Source organism: Myodes glareolus, chromosome 9 (genome assembly GCF_982192425.1).
Source record: "Myodes glareolus chromosome 9, mMyoGla1.1, whole genome shotgun sequence".
Taxonomy (NCBI): domain Eukaryota; kingdom Metazoa; phylum Chordata; class Mammalia; order Rodentia; family Cricetidae; genus Myodes; species Myodes glareolus.
The window spans coordinates 16,928,495-16,943,541 of record NC_142034.1 but is presented as its reverse complement, the minus strand read 5'-3'; the positions used below and the strand labels follow the sequence as shown (position 1 = coordinate 16,943,541).

Below are 15,047 nucleotides of genomic sequence, written 5' to 3'. Positions count from 1 at the left end.
TGGAAAGTGATCTTGGAAGTATTCCCTCCCTTTCTATTTAATGGTCTATTAGAACTCATCAGTGTCTAAAATCTGTCTCTTTTATTTTGGGAAATATTTAATTACTGTTTCTATCTCATTGAGGTTTGATCTGTTGGAGTTGTTTCAAATGTTCCATTTTTAAAGGTGTTTCATAAGTTATTAGACTATATAAAAATTTTAAATATTCCATAGTGATCCTTTGGTTCTTAGTGGTATCTGTTGTTATCCACTCTTGTTTCTTTTGGTTTGTTGACATTTGTCAATCTTTTTTATCCTTTTAAAGAGTCAGCTCTTATTTTTGTTGATTCTTTATACTCTTCTTCTTTATAGTAAAGTTTTGTTTCATTAATTTCAGTTTTGATAATTTATTGTATCTTTTCACCTACTATAATAATTTTGGATTTGGCTTGCTAAAACCTTATTGTACATCATTGGGCTATTTCACTGATTTTTTTAAATGTATATACTCCTATGTCTTTTATAGAACTGTTTTCACAATGTCCCAGATATTGGTAAATGATATTTTATTTTCATTTGATTATAGGAATTTCAAAATTTACCCCATTACTCAAGGCCTCAATCTTATTTCAGAAGTATACTGTTCAATCTTCATGTTTGTATAGAATCTGTATACTTCTCTTGATTCTAATTTTCAGTTTTGTTTCACTGTTATCTGATGCCCTTTAAATTTATTAAGACTTATATGGCCTAACCTATGTGCTTTAATTACAGCATTTATTTTTAGTTTCCTGTAATTGGGGTAGAGGTAACTCTTATAGATACCATACACTATCAAATAAAAAGCCCAAAGCCAAATTTTGAGTCATTAGTCAGTGGGATCTCATAGACACTCCCTAACAATGCAGGATATTGCCATTACTCTTGGTTATACTCTGAAACTTGATGGGAAAACCCAATTGCTAAAAACACCACCTACATAAGTCATAGGGCATGACGAAATCCAGATAGTACCAACTTGGAAGCTTCATCCCTGATAATTAGCTTTTATAGTGCTAGAAGGTGTTATACATGCTACCAGTAGAGAAAAATGATCACTGTCTTACCTGGTTGTGAACCTGGTAACAACTGCCTTGGCAGGATGTGCCTGCAAATTTAGTAGTGGCACAGATGTGTTTGAAATAGACAACTACTTTCTGATTGGCTAAAGCTGTTCTACAAGGCAGAACTCTTGCTTGGTACCATTAATTTTTTTTTATTCTGCTAATAAGTTATTTCCTAAGTTATCATTTGTTTGTTTGTTTTTGAGATAGGGTCTCTCTTTGTAGTTTTACCTGGAACTCTTACTTTGTAGAATAGGCTGACCTTGAACTCACTGATATCCTCCTGCCTCTGCTTCCAAGTGCTGTATTAAAGGTGTGCACTACCAGGCCCAGCAGTTACTATCTTTATAAGTATAGAGTAGTTCATCTCTCAATCCTCATCAAAGAAGCTTCTTCTTATAGTAGATTGTCATTAATACAGAGATTCACAACTGGTCACTGTGGACTGCTCAGTTTTAAATGGACATCTGTGTCATACCCTATCCCTCCAAGAACTCTTTGATAATTGAAGATAAAGGTACAGAAAGATTATGAAAACCAGGGATAGTGAGTGTCTGCAGTGAAACAATGTTTGTGAGACAGATAGCACCACTGCATATGTTTGTTTGTTTGTTTGTTTTACTATTTGAAATAGACCAGTCCACACTGTCTTGCTTTTTGCATTTCTGCTGAGAGAGCTGGTAAATTCTGATGTGTTTGCTTTGTAAGCAATATGAAGTGACTTTTTTGTAGCTTTCGGTATTTTTTCTTTGTTTTCACCTGCTAGCATTTTAACTATTATGTGACTGTTTTAGTTAGGATTTCTATTGCTGTGACAAGACACCAGGACCAGAGCAACTCTTATAAAGGAAAACATTTAATTGGGTGACTTTGAGTTTAGTGATTCAGTCCATTATCAGCATGGTGGAACATGGCAGTGTGTAGGCAGACATGGTGCTGGAGGGGTAGTTGAGAAGCAGGCAGCAGGAAGTGGTCTGAGACACTGGGCAGTATCTTGAGCATATATGAGACCTTAAAGCCTACTTCCACAGTGACACACTTCCTCCAGTAAGACCACAAGGCCACATCTCCTCTAATAGTGCCACTCCCTTTGGTGGTCTTTTTTTTTTTTCAAACCACCACAGTGACACAGAGAGGTTCTTTTCTGGTCATGTCTGTTTGGGTTTTTAAATGTCTTCAGTACTTGAAGTTTTACATTGATGTTCATTCTATTAGTAAAAGTATTAGGTATTGTATTACTTTTGTAGAACTGTAACCTGTTTTCAGACAGAAACAGTTTAAGCCATGGAGAATTTATTTTGGCTCATATTTTAGAGAAATGAGTCACTAAACAGTTGGCTCCATTTTTCTGGTTGTATTGTAAAACAGAACATTGTGGCAGTGGTAGGCTGTGGCAAAGGAGAGTTAATCAACTCATGACAGACAGAAGGTAGGAGAGAGAGGGGGAGAGGGAGAAGGAGGGAGGAGAAAGGGAAAGGGACCTGGTTACCTACTTCATATGGTCTCTAGCTCTTGAAATTTCCAGAATATTCACCAAATAGAGAGCTATCAGGACTTTAACATGAGCTGGTGGTAAGCATTTCATATCTAAGCTATAACACATGCTTGTATGAAAACTTAAGGATTTAAAAGTTACCAAAGGTAATATTTTTTATAACAAATAATAACAGTACAAACTAAGGGACAGGGAAAGGAAAAGGGAGAGAAAAGGCAAAACAGGAAGAAGAATATGGAGTAGAAAAATGAGAGATAATAATGATAGGAACAAAATATTAGCACAAGTAGTGAACAAAACAAAAAGTCCAAATAAAGCCCAAGCAAATAAAATAGATGAATATTAAATAGATAATGGAGACACTCTGCTGCCCTCTCCCCAGGAGGGTAAGCTACAGGATAGTGACTTGCTTTCTCTTTTTCTGAACAGGTTATACCAGAAATGGCGATTTGCAGACAGATCCTCACCACACATTTCCAGTTGGAGCTTGCTGGTTGCTAAGACCTCTGATAGGTTGAGTGCTTGTCAGTTGTTCTGCATATGCAAGCCCAGCAACACAACTGATCTACATGATTGCACGCTCCCTTGTTCAGGAGACTTTCTGCCAGTATGATACCTGGATGTGGAAAATAACTGAATAATAAGTTGCATTTAAACCAAATGAGAGTGCAGATAAGAGTCAAACCAGGCAGTCTGTTCTTCCTGTCACCACCCCATCTTCCATGCTTAGGACAAAAGTGGGGCACCAAGTGATTCTGTGTGCTCTGACTTTGCCTGTCTGTTCCAACCTCCATGTGTATTCACACCGTCCTTGGTCTCACTCTTCTTTGCAGAGCTCAATCTGCAGTTCCCTAATAGAAAAACTCTCTGTTTCTCTGTGTAGCATGCCATGTTTTCTCTGGGCCCTTCAGTGACTAGGCCCACCATTAATGACACATTTTTGGGGTGCTGAACATGAGATGTGGTGACTAGCCTACTACTGTAGAGCTCAGCACGTACTAGAGGATCTATAGTAAAACTGCAGATTCCTAAGAATAAGGGAAGTTTGTTTTCTGCTGCATTTTGAGATTGCTGTTTATTTAATGGAAGCTATTATGCAGCCAAATTCTGTTAATATTCACCAACATTTTAATTGAAACATACATTTTTAGATTTTGTTTGTAGCATCAATGGGTTCAAGCATAATTTTATAGGACAGAGAAGATAAAAAGAAAATGTTTCTAAGCAGAGAAATGAACTAGGACAGCCAAACTGGACTAATTGCACTATGATTCCTTAAGGAGGATTATCAGATCCTAAAATTATCAGCTCATTTTAATAGCGGAACATTGTAAGTGAAAACTGGTGCTTCAGTAAATGAAATGCAGAATTTTGAATATATTTCTTCATAAAAAAATCTGTTGCTGATTTTGATCACCAAAAGACTCTTTAATTTGTAAATTACTCTGTTTACTAATCTGTAAAATAATGTAATTGTAAATCAATTGTAGATAAATCAATTTCAGATATGTTCATGAAATCCTAATGATTAGAAACCTAGTGTTAGAAAACCAGACTTGAATAAATAGGTCTAGGAGATACAATATCTATCTGCTCAGTCCGGGGGGAGGGAAAATAGAACACACTAAACAGTGATCAGAGACTAAGAATAAAGCTTTAGTATCCTAGTAAAATTTCTAAAATCCAAGGATAAGGAATAGATCCTATTATTTCTGCTCCTGAAGTTTGGTGGCACATTAATGGTCAGGACTAAGGAGGGTGGACAGAACATGGCATTTTGAAATATATTTTGAATTGGTAATCTGCAGAACTGTTAGTCATGTGTTGGAAAGAGTTGGTAAGGGAAGAAGTTAGCAATGATTTTCATGCTTCTAAACTGAAAAAATAATGTGCCATTCTTCATCTCACTACAATTCCATGACATGAAACCAAGTGTATGTACTATTCGATGGCTCTCCGCATATGCACTGTGCTACACAAACATCACTGCCCTTTATCTGTAACTGCAAAAGAAAGCACCAAGCCTGTTGAGCAGCCGTCCCCTCCCTCTTCCTGGGATGCTCTGGGAACTGCAGTCTACTTGTTGTCTTCCTTGATTCATGTCTCCAGAGCATCTCATATAAGCAGAATCTTATAGTATATGGCTTTTTGTGACATTGCACTGAACATTATGCTTTCAAGGTTTTTTTTTAACTACATAGTATTTGTTAGGCCATCATCCCTTTGATAGCCAGATAATATTTCATTTCTGTAAAATACTGTATCACATTTTGCTTATCTGTTTATTAGTTTATGATGCATTTGTGTTGCTTCTACTTTTGGATATTATGAATAATGCTTCTTCAAATATTCATTTGAGTAATAAACATGTTTTCAGTGTGTTTGATTATATACAAGATAGAAAGAATTGAGTTATATGGTGATTCTGTGTTTAACTTTTGGATGAGTCGCCTATTTTACAAAGTAACTACACCATTTTTCACTCCTGCCATTAGTATGGTGGTTCAATTTCTCTATATGTCTGTCAGTTATTTTTGATTATTTAGATTGATAATCTGCAAAACATAGTCATGTGTAGCAAAAGAGAAGAAATTTGTAATGATTTTTATACTTCTGGCTGAAAAATATGTGATTAGAGGTAAATAACTGTGTCATTCTTCATTGAACTATAATTCACATATTTTAACACAGACATTCAATTCACATACTGTAACACACATACAATTCACATACTGTAACACACATACAATTCACATACTATACCATACACATACAATTCACAGAATATACCACACACATACAATTCACATACTTTAACACATGCATAAAATTTACATACCGTAACACACACACACAGACACACAAGTCACACACCATAAACACACACACCCATATCAAGATGAACTTGCAGGAAGGAGTTTTCTCTTTCCACAATATAGGTTCTGGAAATTAAGCTCAGGTCATCAGGGTTCGCAGCAAGCATTCTCAGCTACTGAGCCATCATATTGGCCCATTTTTAAAGTATTTATTTATTTATTTATTTATTTATTTATTTATTGTTATCAAAAGTGAATCTAATTGATCATAAAGAAGGGTCTCATTTGACTTTGATTGACTTTTATAGAAAGATTCAGTATCTTTTCACATACAGAGGGACCATTTATAAGTCCTTTGTAAAAGTTGTTTGCCCAGTTTTTAATTGGTGTGTGTGAGTTGTTGAATTGTAAGAGTTCTTTGTATATCCTAGACCTTAGGCTCGTCAAAAATATTTGCAAATATTTTCCCATTCTGAGATTTGTTTTTTTATCCTTTTTGATAGCATTCTTTGATAACCAAAATGGTTTTTTGTTGATCATACTTTTGGTACCATTTATCCAAGCACACATTTCCATTATTGTAAAATTATTCTTTACTAGAAATATTTGAGCCAGGCATGGTGGCACACATCTTTAATCCCAGCACTCGAGAGGCAGTGGCAGGTGGATCTCTGTGAGTTTGAGGCCAGCCTGGTGTACAGAGTGAGTGTCAGGACAGCCAAGGCTACACAGAAAAACCTATCTCAAAAATAAACACATACAATAGAATAATTATTTAAAAAATATTTTGTGTGTGTATATGTGTAAGCACATACATACATGCCCACAGTATGTATTTGGTGGTCAGAGGATAGCTTGCAGGAGTTGGTTCTTCTTCCTGTGTGGTTCCTGGGAATTGAGCACAGGTGGTCAGGCTTAGTGGCCAGTGCCTGTACTTACTTGCCACAGTGTGTCATCAGCCTTCACTTCTGTTCTTTTGACTCTTTTGTCATCATTCTAATTTTTACAACACATTTTTCAGCTTTCTAGTTCTCTCTTTTATGTGAATTGGCTTTCAAATTCATCTAAATTTAAATTTCATCTTTTAACACAAATTCTAAACTTTTAGTTTCTTAACATATTAAACATACTCCTTTAAATGCTGTAATATTTTGGTCAACACATTGTATCTTTTGTCAAGTTTTTGGTTCATTTGGCTTTCTCCCCTTATTATCTCTCTCTCTCTCTCTCTCTCTCTCTCTCTCTCTCTCTCTCTCTCTCTTACATTTATTTGTTTATTCAGTACTAAATATCAAACCTAGGGTCTTGAGCATGTGAAACAAGCACTCTGCCCATGAGTTATATTCCCAGCTTACATGATTTTTCTGATTCATCCTGTTCAGTGTATATAAGTTACTGTTAATTGATGGTCAGATATTATATATGCAAACTCGCATAAATAATTTGAGACTTGTCATGATATATTCTCTAAGATGTGTTTGTTTTCGAAGTCCTGGCAGTTCACTATTGTCTTTAATTTTATGGAAGATATCCTTGTAAGAGCCAGTCTCTCTTTTTTTTTTCTTTTTCCCTTTCTTCCTTACCTGTTTCCTTCTCTCTTTCCATCCATCCCTCCCTTTCTCCCTCCCGGAAAATATACAAATGAATTTGTGTGTGTGTGTGTGTGTGTGTGTGTGTGTGTGTGTGTGTGTATAAAATAAGTCTTTCTCTGTGTCCACCAGCCAACTCCCAAATAATGACATGGAGACTTCTTATTAATTATGAAAGTTTGGCCTATAGCTTAGATGAAAATCTTAGGTTATTAAAATATCTTAAATGCCTTATTCTATAGGTCTCTGTAGTGTTTAAAGATCACCTGTCTATCTAAAATATATCTCTGTTTAACCTTGAAAGCATAATATGACTACAAGTTTGATTATTGTTGATAACTAACTACTAATTTTTTTGTCAATTATACATTATGTTTTTAAATGAGCTACATAGATACAATACCAAAAGAAGAATAGAAACATATATACAAGATAACTAAATACCCTTAAATTTGTATCAGTATACAAAATATTTTAAACAAGAGTAGAAACATAGATTATTTTCTAACAAAAATAACCTTAAATGTTATCAATATACAAAAATCCAAACCAATGTAAAATATTTGAGACTAATAGTTGCTTTTTACTTTAAAGTAGATTCAAGAATCTACCCTTTTCTTCTATCATTCCTATTCCTCCCCCCCTTTTCTTTTCAGAAAGAGATCCTTGAATCTAACTTCCCTTGCTTGACCAATAACAACTTGTAACCAACTCTCCTAAATGCTGACATCCATCAAATGATGAAGAACCGCCCACCCCTGTTGGGAAAGGAGCAGCGGGCTACGTTCCCGCCTGGATCCTGGCTAGCTTATCCCCGAAATAATTACATGGAAACTGTATTCTTTTAAACACTGCCTGGTCCATTACCTCCAGCCTCTTATTGGCTAACTCTTACATATTAATTAACCCATATCTAATAATCTGTATGCCACCATGACGTCGGGGCTTACCGGTAAAGATCCTAACCTGCATCCTTCTCAGGTTGGAGAATCATGGTGACTGACTCACTGCCTTCTTCCTCCCAGAGTTCTATTCTGTCTTTCCCACCTACGTATGTTCTGACCTATCAAGTCAGGCAGTTTTCTTTATTAGTTAACCAATGAAAGCAACAGATAGATAGAAGATTCTCCTACATCACACCCCACCTCTTGAGAATGTTGGCCTTGTGTTCTTAAAATACTTCCTGCTGGGAAGTATCTGGAGACAATGGCATCTTTAGGGTATCCTGAGAAAATTGAGATAATGGTCAAGTCCTGGGAGAGCTAACTGTATTATTTGTTGTCCGGTCTCTGTGTGATAGGAAAGTGCAGGACTTATCTGAAGTCCTGTCTGGAGTAGTGTGAGGCTGGGCCATCTCAGCTTGGAGCTTTAAAGTTGTTTTGTATGCAATAGAAACATTCTGAGAGGCCGGATCGCCTGGGTTACTTGTATTTATTGGTGTCTGGTCCTTTTTTTCTGAAAACATGTTAACTTTTAAAAGTATATATGTTAATATATCTGTATTAACACAAGTATGGAATATGTGGTGTACACAATTCAGCTAAAGATGTTTTTTCTGTTCTATATCTGAGTAGGCAAAAGGCATCTGTCAACTTGATAAGTCCATTTGGATTGCATAGCCAAACTGTAATATAAGTTTCTATCCATGCCATATGAAAGGATGGCATGTAATAAATCATGAGGACTATTCAGCCAACAAGATTTTTCATGTCTTATCCAGTCTCAGTGCTGTTCCCATGTTGAGGAATCAGCATATATGTCACCTGTCCTGTAGTCTTTCATGACTTTTCCCTTTCGGTCTATACCCAAGATCCTCAGGTCTCCCCTGATCAAATCTGATCTCCATTTATTTTGAAGGAATCCATAGCATTTCATTTCCTGTAGAAACAAAAGCACAACCTCTACCCCAGTGCAACCCATTTCTTGACTTCCATTCTGAAGCCAAGTGTTGACTGAGGTTTCTGCCCCACCTGCTCCTTCAGTTGTTCAGTCCCAAAAAAAACACACAGAGGTCTACATTAATTATAAACTGATTGGCATATTAGCTCATGCTTCTTACCAACTCTTATCTGTGTTAGCCATGTGGCTTGGTACCTTTTTCGTTGAGACAGTCACGTCTTGCTGCTCTGTGTCTGGCTTCCTCTGTATCTGGGTGACGACTGCAGACTAAACTTCCCTCTTCCCATAATTCTTGTTGTCTCGCCTCTACTTCCTGCCTGGTTACCCCACCTATACTTCCTGCCTGGCTACTGGCCAATCAGTATTTTTATTAAAAATAATAAAATTGACAGGATAAAAGACCATTGTCTCACAGCACTTCCCTCCCTTTTTATTTTAAAACAAGAACTCTGAATCTGATATCCTTTGTTTAGTTTTTCTCCTCATCATTATCTATAATAATTTGTAACCAATATTCTAAACAAATATCTATAGTCCATTTTTTGGGAATGTAGGCATAGTTTTCCAGTCTACTTCCTACTGATTGGGTGCGCTGATAATCTTATGGGAACCCAAAGAAAATTTGAAATTATGGTCAAGTCCTGACTGGAGTATCCTTGATCATCTCAGGCAGCAGTCTTTGAACTGATTTGTATGTATAACTCAGACATCTGGGCCATTCCTTCTATTGGAGATTTCTCAGGGGGGTTTCCTTGGTCAAACCTGATTTTTCTTAACGCAGAGTGAATGCACAGTCCCTCATTTCCTGTGGAAACAAAAGCAAAACCTCTTCTCCAAATAACATACCTTTTGACTTAAATTTTAAAGTCAAAGCATTTTTAAAATACATATATTGGATTAATCCAGCAATATTTATAATCAAATGTCTTTTAGCAGGTTTTGCTCCTTCCTCACTCATCAAACAATTTAAAGACAACACAATAACATACAGTATCCAGACTCTCTGTGTATTTTTTCTTTCCATGGCTTTATTTTAACTTATTTTTAATTTTTATTTTTAATTTTTGGCTTTTTGAGTCAGGTTTTCTCTGTGTATCTCTGACTGTTCTGTAATTCACTCTGTAGACCAGGCTGTTCTTGAACTCACAGAGATCTGTGTGCTTCTGCCTCCCAAGTGTTGGGATTAAAGATGTGTGCCACCATACCTTGAATTTACAGAGATCCGTCTGTCTCTGCCTCCCAGGTTTTGTGATTAAAGTCATGTTCCACTACACCCAACTTCTCTCTTTCTTTTTTATTTTAAGGACTTTATCCTTTAAACACACTGTAAACTGTTTAAAGGCTTTTTTGTCTGAAAGTATTTTTACTGTATCTATCTTTTTGATCACATGAGTCTTTAATTTACCAAGCAATAGGGCTAGGATTAAAGCCCTGGCTTTGACAGGTAGATCCACCCCATTCCTTAGCTTTTTGAGAGTCTAGCCTCATTGCAGAGGTACTAGCCAGAACTAGCCACCACCAAAAAGTATGCAGTCAGCTTTTTATCAACATCATGTAATTGTTTTGTGGCAGGACCTCTTAAAAGAACTGTAAGGTTTTGCAGCTAAAGATGAGTCAGGAAGCCTCTCTTAAATGAGAGCACTTGCCTCTAGCAAGCAGAGCCCACCTGAGAAAATACTACTATCAATAAGCCATGCTTAAATTCTTTTCTGTCTAGAATTACTTCCCAAGCTCTCTCAGGCTTTATGTGGATGTAGTTACCCCACATTGGGCACCATTTGTTGACTGAGGTTTCTGTGGGACAATGTTCTTTTATCCTGTCAATTGTACTATATTTAATAAAATGCTGATTGGCCAGTAGCCAGGCAGGTAGTATAGGTGGGGTGACCAGCAGGAAGTAGAGGCAGAAATTATGAGAAGAGGGAAGTTTCAGTCTGCAGTTGTCTCCCAGACACAGAGCAAGCAAGATGTGACTGTCTCACCGAAAAAGGTACCAAACCACATGGCTAACACAAACAAGAATTATGGGCTAATATAAGCTATGAGTTAATAAGAAGCCTGAGCTAATATACCAATCAGTTTATAATTAATGTAGACCTCTGTGTGTTTTCTTTGGAACTGAACAAGTGAAGGACCGGGTGGGACAGAAACTTCAGTCAACAGCCAAGTCATCCCTAAAGTATAAAGGCTGGTTTAATTCAGCAGTCCTTCCATAATTCTCTCTCAGCAGCTACCATTCTCTGTTAATTAGAATTCCAAAAATTCAAAATTAACAAAGCACCATATAAGATCCAGATTCCCTGTGTTTAATATTTCCCCTCCTTACATGGCTTACCTTTTTATAGTACTTTACTCTTTTTTAAAGACTTTATTATTTTTTAACTATTTATTTGTTTGTTTTTTATGACTGTCTATACTCATTTTTTTACTGTATCTGTTTAAAGGTTTTCTTAGTCCCTTGGTCTAGATTGCATGCCTGCAGCCTTTTTTGACTGCATGAGCCAAGCCTTTAAACCTTCTGCACTACTCTGCACATGGCACTGGCTCGATCAAGCCTGCAGGCAACGGCCAGGAGCCATATCTCTGAGAAAATGTGGGACTAGGAAGTCCTGTCTGGCTCCGTTTTTGCATGTTTGGTACTTTTTTTAAAAAAAAAAAGCTTTCTCAGGACCTATGTGGAAATATGTGCCCCCACAGAAGACACCATATGTATCAAAAGTCTTTGTCCCACAAGCTAACTCCTAAATAATGATATGAAGACTTCTTATTCATTATGAAAGTTCGGCCTATAGCTACACTTGTTTCTAAGTAGTTCTTATGACTTAAATTAACCCATTTTTATTAATCTACATCCTGCCACATGGTTAGTAGCTTTTACCTCTACTCCTGCACATTCTGCTTCCTCTGAGTCTGGCTGGCAACTCCTTTCTTCCCTCCGGACTCCTCTCTGTCCCAGGAAGTCCTGCTTAACCTCTTTCTGCCTAGCTATTGGTCATTCAGCTCTTTATTAAGCTAATCAGAAAACCCCTTGGCCAAGACACATCTTGACAGTGTAAACAAATATTCTGCAATGTGTGTGTGTGTGTGTGTGTGTGTGTGAGAGAGAGAGAAAGAGAGAGAGAGAGAGAGAGAGAGAGAGATGATAATCTGAGTCATCCTAGAAGATTACATTTTAGTAAAGAAGGAAAATCCTTTTCTCATCAGCTTTTTTATACCATCCTTTCCTTTTAACAGGTGGCATCTCCACAGAAAGCGACTGTGCTTTTGAGCCAGACTACGCTGTTCCACCACTTGCAGTGAGTGAAGGTATGCAGCACATTCGGATTATGGAGGGCATGTCTCGCTCTCTTCCATCCTCCCCCTTACTCACACATCAGTCTATCAGTGTTCGGCTCCAACCTGTGAAGAAGTTAACTGGTAAGGAATTTACCTGAATTTAGTATGTTTGACAGGAAACCTGAGAGTATGACCCGTTAGGTCACATCAGATGTGTGTATGTTCATCTTCAGATTTCCTCCCCCTTGGTCTTCCTAGTGCCACATGACTCTTAGAAAGTGGAGCTCCTACTGATTTTAATTTAGAGAATTAGAACAGTACTCAGTTTGACAGACTGTTGTTTTCATATCTAAGTGACCCATCTGTTGTGGACATATTTTTCTAGGTTTTCAGGAAGTTCTTAGTTTTCCAGAATACACTGTTGTTCTGACTGCGTTTATCAGCTTGTTCCTGTTACTTTAGCAGACGGAGACACTGTAATTTTAGTTTTATTAGAGCTTGACAGTTCAGCAAATGCATAGGCATTAGCAATGTTTTTGTTTGAAATCATTATTTGCAGATTTCATTGCTACGGTTGAAATGTGACATTTTTTTTCTCTATAGACCATTACAACTTCTTGGGATATTTATTGTGATTTGTAGATTGCAATAGCACTGACATTAAATACATCTCATGATTTGTATTGCTCATGCAGTTTTTATTAGGTTTTGAACTAGGTCCTTATTAAATGGACTTTTATCCTCAACATCTTCAGGAAAGAAATTGAAAGATATAGCTGAAGAATATTTCCATGTGAAAATATGTAAGCCTGGGTCATGTTGTTGGATTCTTCTGACATTATCAATATAGTCTTAAAACAAAAACATGTTAGTATATTTTAATTACACAAAATGATGAATTTCATTGTGCCATTTTAGGCAGGATACTCTTGGTAGTTGTCAGTTGACTGGTATTGATGGATTCTGAGTGCATAATGGCATAAAATGTAAGTGTATGTTGGTTGTTTCCTTTGTGACTGTTTTTGAGCTATATAGTAGGGAGATTTAGTTGTCATGACAGGTCAAGAAAATAGTAAGAGGAAGAGGATAAATGATACTTTTTGACTCTTCTAAATAGAACGAAGCATTTAATGTTTATAATTTTCACTAAAATATAACATTTTATTATTCTGTATTCATAAAATGTAAGTTTGACCTCTTTACATTGCTTATTGTATTTTATGCATTTTGAAGTAACTTGAAAGAGTCAAAGTATTGACACAGATTATTAGATTAAAAAAAATTGGTAAAATAGGGCTTGGTAGTGGTGGTGCACACCTTTATTCCCAGCACTTGGGAGGCAGAGGCAGGTGGTTTCCTGTGAGTTTGAGGCCAGCCTGATCTACAGAGTGATTTCTAGGACTGTCAAGGCTACACACAGAGAAACTCTGTCTCAAACAAATAAACAAACAAATTAAAACCAAAACAAATAAACAAAAAATTGGCTAAATAACTTAAAACATAGTTAACATAGTATGACAAAAATAAACTTTGATTGCTCAGAAATCCTCCCTTTTTGCAGTAAAGGGTGTCATTACTAAAAACAAAAAGATGCAAAACCTGATAGCTCTTGTATTTTGTGTTTCATTTTTTTTCACACCCCTTGGAAAAAACACAAAAAGTTCGGGTATAATAAATAAGCTGGATTGCTTGGGGTTTGCAGTACCTACCTATTTTGCCTATATCAGTTTAAATGCTAATCTAAGTAAGATATCTTTGTTAATAGATAAATAAATTTAATAACATAATCAGTAACTTACTATCCCAGAGGTTCTGTCATGGCACAGAAAGTTAGGGTGTAGTTGACTAATAACGTGTATGAACCACTAAGTGTTAATTTCATAGTGTTTAAAGCATGGAAGACGTCTCATAAAGTTTTACTTAACTGAAGGATGTCAAAACCTAAGAATTAAAGATTGAGTGAATTTTAAAGTTTATGAATGAAGGAACTATGTTTTCTCAAAGAAGCATCTGTAAAAAAAAAAAAAAAAAGTTTCCTTTGCTGTTATTCTCCTAAGTAAGGCAGATGATAAATTTTTCTACTCAACAAGGAATAAGTGAAATTATTTCAAAATTAAAAAAACCCTTGGTTACTAAATTGCTTATCAGTTACCCTTTTCCTAATTATGTTTTGTTATAAATAAATAAAAAAAGAAAGTTAAAACTACAGACAATAAAAAAAATACCCTTCAGAGGTACATATCAAAGGGTGCAAATTTAATGAAGCCATTGGGGCTAAAATTAACTAATTTATCTATTTCTATGCATTTAAACTTCTAAGTTTTATTTATGTGCATATTACCTAACAAACAGAATAAATAGTTAGTCTGTTTTATTTCTTTTATTGCTTTCTAACATTTGGTTTCCTGTTTTCGGATATACACATAAAATAATTTTTTTGAACCATGTTTAATTTAGATATTTATTTAGAACTAAATGCTAGGCACTACTCTAGATAAAACATAGAAATGTAAAAGATAAGATCTTGCTTCAAGGTTTTTATATTTCAGTTCTCTGAGAGACTGATAAGAAATGTACAACCACGGGGCATGATTTTATAAGCCTTTAATCCCAGCACTTGAGAAGTAGAGGCAGGCAGATCTTTGTGCATTTGAGGCCAGCCTGGTTTACATAGTTCCAGGACAGCCAAGGTTACATAGACCCTTTTAAGGAGAGGAGGGGCGATATAAGCAATAAGTAAGATAATTTTAGATAATATACAAGTACTATGAAGGTAGGGAAAGGGATGCAGAAAAATTGGGGTAGAAATGGAGTTAGGTGGAATAATGCAAGAGGAACTAAAAAAAAGAGCAGGATTTAGGGGAAGAGCCATGGGAAGATCTGGTGTGTG

The 15,047-nt window shown here is 36.1% G+C and overlaps 1 protein-coding gene across 1 annotated transcript in view; it reads left to right on the top strand.

The window, feature by feature from the left end:
* Positions 1-15,047, top strand: part of Tanc2 (tetratricopeptide repeat, ankyrin repeat and coiled-coil containing 2) — a 322,705-nt gene that overhangs the window by 105,789 nt on the left and 201,869 nt on the right. The window contains 1 exon segment of the mRNA XM_087909880.1: positions 12,116-12,298. Within this exon segment, the coding sequence (XP_087766006.1) occupies positions 12,116-12,298 (183 nt within the window).